The 5,000-nt window shown below is 40.6% G+C and overlaps 1 protein-coding gene across 1 annotated transcript in view; it reads left to right on the plus strand.

Moving 5' to 3' along the window:
• LOC138042333 (uncharacterized) overlaps nucleotides 1-5,000 on the plus strand; it is a 46,076-nt gene that overhangs the window by 37,254 nt on the left and 3,822 nt on the right. The window contains exons 14-16 of the mRNA XM_068888187.1: nucleotides 641-685; nucleotides 2,566-2,640; nucleotides 4,460-4,507. Coding sequence (XP_068744288.1) covers nucleotides 641-685; nucleotides 2,566-2,640; nucleotides 4,460-4,507 — 168 coding nt within the window. The remainder of the gene's footprint in view (nucleotides 1-640; nucleotides 686-2,565; nucleotides 2,641-4,459; nucleotides 4,508-5,000) is intronic.

The following is a 5,000-nucleotide window of genomic DNA, read 5'->3' on the forward strand; positions in this document are numbered from 1 at the left end:
CGCTCGCAATCGCCTCCCTTCCATGTGACCAAGATATATATCCTCGGGTTGTTTGCATACGAGGCCGAAGGTTTTCTCCGGATTTTGAATGTGAATTTCTTCACCCGACACCAACACTCTTAGACTTTCTTATCTTTAAGACAAAATGGCCAGGGCTCCAGTGCGGTAGATGCAATACCTTCCAGACATATCGACTCAGAATCCGTCACACAACAACGGTTCGCCTTAAATGAGGGAGGACCGAGCTTGTCAAATCGAACTCCGCCCCTATAAACACTAAACATAAGACAAACACAAAAAAGAAGCCGAGGGGGACAAAGAACAAAGGGATGAAACAAGACCAGTAGAATGAATTACTAGTGCAAAGTATATTTTTTGGAATATTTTATTTGGAATTCGGTCATTGCGTTTGATATATGGTACGAAGGTAGGCATTGATTTTAAACTATATTACATGTCAAAACCGAATGTCACAAAGTTTTTTCCTTCTGAAAAAATAAACGGTTTTTTTTTGCTGGAACAGGGGAGTGGGCATAGCGCCATCGGAAAAGTCTCGAAACTTTTATGTCCAGGATTGTTGCTAAAACATTCCAATGCATGTCTAAAGGGTTAATTACGCTGACATATTGATTTATCGAAGGTGAGGGAGAGAGTATGCAGCTGGAGTTTTCAGACCTTTGTGCTGGTAAGAAATAGAGTATTCAATCTTCACAATGCATAATTATTTAACTAAAATAGCAGCTAGATGTGCAAGAGTCCAGTTTTGTTTTCCCCAAAGGTTCACTGAGCTCTCAGAGGGCCAATTGTATGCCTGAGAAAATGCACGTAAATGGTAATGTACGCGTTCACTAATGGAAATGTACATAGAGACTAAGTCGGTGATGCTTATTTCCCTTTCGTAAACGGTCGTTCCATTTTAAAAGCATCGTTGCCATTTCTCAAAACGGTCGTTGCCATTTGAGACGGTTGATGCCATTTTTTAGCTCTGAATGACACTCATTAGGTCTAACAACTCAAAAGGTTGTAGTTGCTGGGAGTTGTGTCTCGCTGGTCATATGAGTTAGGGTTCGGGGTAGGGTTCTGTTTAAGGTGAGGGCTAAGAACTCGAGTTCGAATCTTGAAATTTTCGGACTCTTCTTTTTCCTCCAGTTTTTCTTTTATAAATTTTTTTTTTTCCTTTTTTATCATAATTTTTTTAAATATTTTTTCTTAGTTTGTTTCTTTTAATTTTCTTTGAAGTGAAGTGTGTAGTCGACCGTTATAAATGGCATCGACCGTTTCAAATGGCAACGACCGTTTACGAAAGGGAAATTTGCGTCGGTGATAGCGCTCGCCTTCTACTAATAGACCAATTCGGCTAACTAAATGTTGTATCCGATTAAAATCTTTTGGGAATAAAACGTTTTGTTCCAAGTACTTCCATATCATTTAAATCGAATGCTTCATTGTCATGCAAATTCAACACAAAAAGAATTTTAACCCCGACAGATCTGAATTGGATACAACATTGAGTTCGCCGAATTGGTCTATAAAGCCCGGGCTCGATTTTCAAGACTCGACGTCAAATTGTTGTTTCTCTGCTCGGTTCCCAGTTTTTCCCTCCCATAAAAAAACAACAACAATCGATTTGATGGCCGTTTTTATACGAGAGCTGCTCAATGAGTCTGGGAGACTTTGGGCAATTGATTTGAATGCATCTTTAATTTAGTTTGTTATTTAATTCGTCCAGTGTAAAGACGGGCGATAGATGTATTATGCTTCAGCTGGACGAACTAAATCGTTTAGTGCGTCTTCAAACCGCCATTCTGCTTTGATTTGATGTTATGTGATCTGATTTACAGTCTCCCCAATTAACAACACCAATTATGATTTATTTGCATTCCTAAGTACAAATTATTTTCACAAAAAGAAGAAATTGATGTCAGTAGCAGTATTAAAATATCTATTCGGTATTCCATAGGATCACTTCTTTGTGCAAAAAGCTTCGTTTAAGAAAAAAAGCTATTGGTGTTTCCGCATTGTGTTACATCGATTACATTTTTTCAAAGGAAACCGTTAGCTCCTTAATTTTCAACTTGATTTGAGCTGAAGGGCTAACAGGTTCTCAGGTGATCGGAAACTTCTTCAGTCTTCTTCCACATTAGCGGAGTACTTGAGCATGGAGATATGATTGAGATTTTAATAAGGATTCATATTATCATTCGGTCAGGTTAATAGGCGAAAGAATGGTTTCCTGCAAGGGTTGCGAACCAATGGCGAGTAATCGTTGGATCAGCTGCTACACTCCTGGAAAGAATGCATAGATTACGGATCTTGATCTGCACATGTTCTAAAATGGCTTTGTGATGAACAAACACTGGACAAACATCATCACGAGGGAATTGTCAGAATATAAATTTTAGTTTTCTATGTGGACGACAGGCATTGATGGTAAAAGTATCGATTTATACCCCCTCTCTTCCATCCTCTCCTCCTTTGATCTTCCTTCCTTCGCGTTCAGTGCCCTTGCACCAAACAATCTATTGGGAATTCGCAAGGGGTAAAATGTTGTACTTTTTTACTTAGGCTACAACTCTTCGGACACTTGTCCTTCCATCCACCTTGGAATCTACGGAGAGTCGTCATCTCTGACGTGCTCAGGTTTGTCACATTAATTGCGTTTCTTTAATTATTCTCTCGCAATATTCCACAAACCATCAAAGGGACGCACACAGACGCGGTGTTCTTATTTGGAAAATAAGATCACCTTTAACTCCAGAGTCAACCCCTTCTCCCAGGTTTTTATTAACAGGAAATAGTAGGCCATCGCAACAAGAATTTCATCTAAAAATTTAAATTCGCGCTGGTATAATCACTTCGCGACAATCTCCGGATCGTTTCAGTGTGACAAATAAAAGGTGTTCAAGAATAAAACCGCTTTGGACGACGCTTAGTTAAGTTATGAGGATGCAACAAATTCTGGCGTCCTTTCGTTTTCCAAAATGCCTTGAATTTGGTCCTTTAACTGAGTTGAAGGGAACGATGGAAGGAATGTATTCCAACGTTCAGTTATAAACGTACGTTTTGGCTCATTAAATATGCAGATGTTTGGCGTTTTTGTTGCACGCATACTGTTATGTGGTTGCAACACGAGGAGTCTTCCGTAAGGACAGGCGAAGCCACTGAAAACTAAATTTTATATTAAATAATTTCTTCTCATTTTTCTGGGGTACGACTGAAGGCTTTGACGGCAACGTAAATGCGCACTTTCTAGATATCTTCTTCAACTGCGTTGCCGCTAATCAAGGTAATCATTGTAGATTACCTCGTCGACGCGGACGTATACAAAACACGGACCCCAGGTCAATGGACCACCACTGTGAACCCGGTCAATGGACCCCTTTATGGACTCGGTTCATGGACTACCCCTATGGACCACCCCTTATTTTGTAAAGTTACAAGCAGGAAAGCAAGTCATAGTCTCGGATGAAAGCGGTTAGCGACAGAAGTGACTTCCGTCTGTAAACACTCGGGTGTCAGTCATCATAAGTCACTTCGCATGACGTTGAAGGCGTAGACAGGCCAAACACCACTTCTATTAGTCAAGATAGGAAGTTTAAACCATAACGAGTACATCATTCAAAGATCTCCCTCTTCTATACGAAATAAGGGGAGAGTTTTTCAAGATTTTTTTCAGGAAGGGCTAGTTCTTTTGTTATTTAAAGACCCTGAATGTTGGTCTCGCCGTGGTTTTGATATCAACCTGCGACCTCTCGCACAGTAGTCCGGTGCTCACACAACCGTGAGCCAACCGGTCGGCTGAGTCCAGACATACTAGCGTGGCATAAAACAGGCTAGGCCAAAAAGGCACGCTAAGGCCCTAAGAGGACAATGTATGCAAAACATGACATGCTCCCAACTGAGTTCAGTTTGTACCGCGGCATTGCACCGGCATCGCAGAGGTCATGGCTTCAAATCCGTTGAGGCCTCCTGTCGGAATTTTTCATGTCTCTGTAAGAGAAAATAATTATTGCTCAAATTGTCCAGACAAGTGCCAGGATGGCTTCTCTTTCTCGTCTAAAGATTTTTCTGCAGGAAACTGTACAAACGAAGGGGTGGCCCACAGGGGTAGTCCATGGACTGGTTCCATGAAGGGGTCCATGGACCAGGTCCACGGGGGTGGTCCATGGACCTGGGGTCCATGTTTTGTATACGTCCCTTCGACGCGGTTGCATAACGCAAACAAGAGAAAATTATAGCAAAAAACTTACGATCGTGGAAATGTTTATTTCCAAGTGACAAGTTCGTTAGCGTTTGCGTCGTCTTTGCTTGCTGAAAACTTCGTCTCCGTCGTTAATGTTGCTGAAACGGGAAGAGAAAGGTGTCCAGTGTCCTTGATAACCCATAAATGAATAAACATAGAGCTTTAATTTCTCAACTGTTGTTACTTTTTAACTTGATTTTGTTCCATCGCACTCAGAACGAGACTGCAACCTTCCCAATCAAATCAAGTTCAAGATACGAAGAGGTAAGAACAATATTTCACTTGTTTGATGACTGGGTCAGCACGAGGAAACGCGGCGTTCTTCAGTGATAAATAACATTTTGATTTTCAATAATCTGGTAGATTTTTCACTTAGATTGCGATGAAAATCACTTTTTTCATTTATCGAAGGTTGCTTTTTGAACATCAAAGCCACCTTTTCCCTAAATTACTAAGCATTTTTAGAACTTGAAGGACATCCAACGTTGCCGCCATTTTGCGCTAGCAAGCAAAATAACTGAAAAACAGACTTCCAGACGAAGTCCTAAAATGAAGGCTCCAATCATCTAGCCCATAGCTCTATGGCAAACTTATTTTAAGGCATTTCAGTAAAAGACAAAACATGGTACAAAAACAATTTAGGACATGATACATACTCAACGTTTTTTTTATGACAATGTCCTTATCTTCCTTTTCAATTGGTGCACATCCCGTGAATGTCTTTTCAATCTCAGCTTGGCCCTCTATGTTCGGATTT

Source organism: Montipora capricornis, chromosome 3 (genome assembly GCF_036669925.1).
Source record: "Montipora capricornis isolate CH-2021 chromosome 3, ASM3666992v2, whole genome shotgun sequence".
Taxonomy (NCBI): domain Eukaryota; kingdom Metazoa; phylum Cnidaria; class Anthozoa; order Scleractinia; family Acroporidae; genus Montipora; species Montipora capricornis.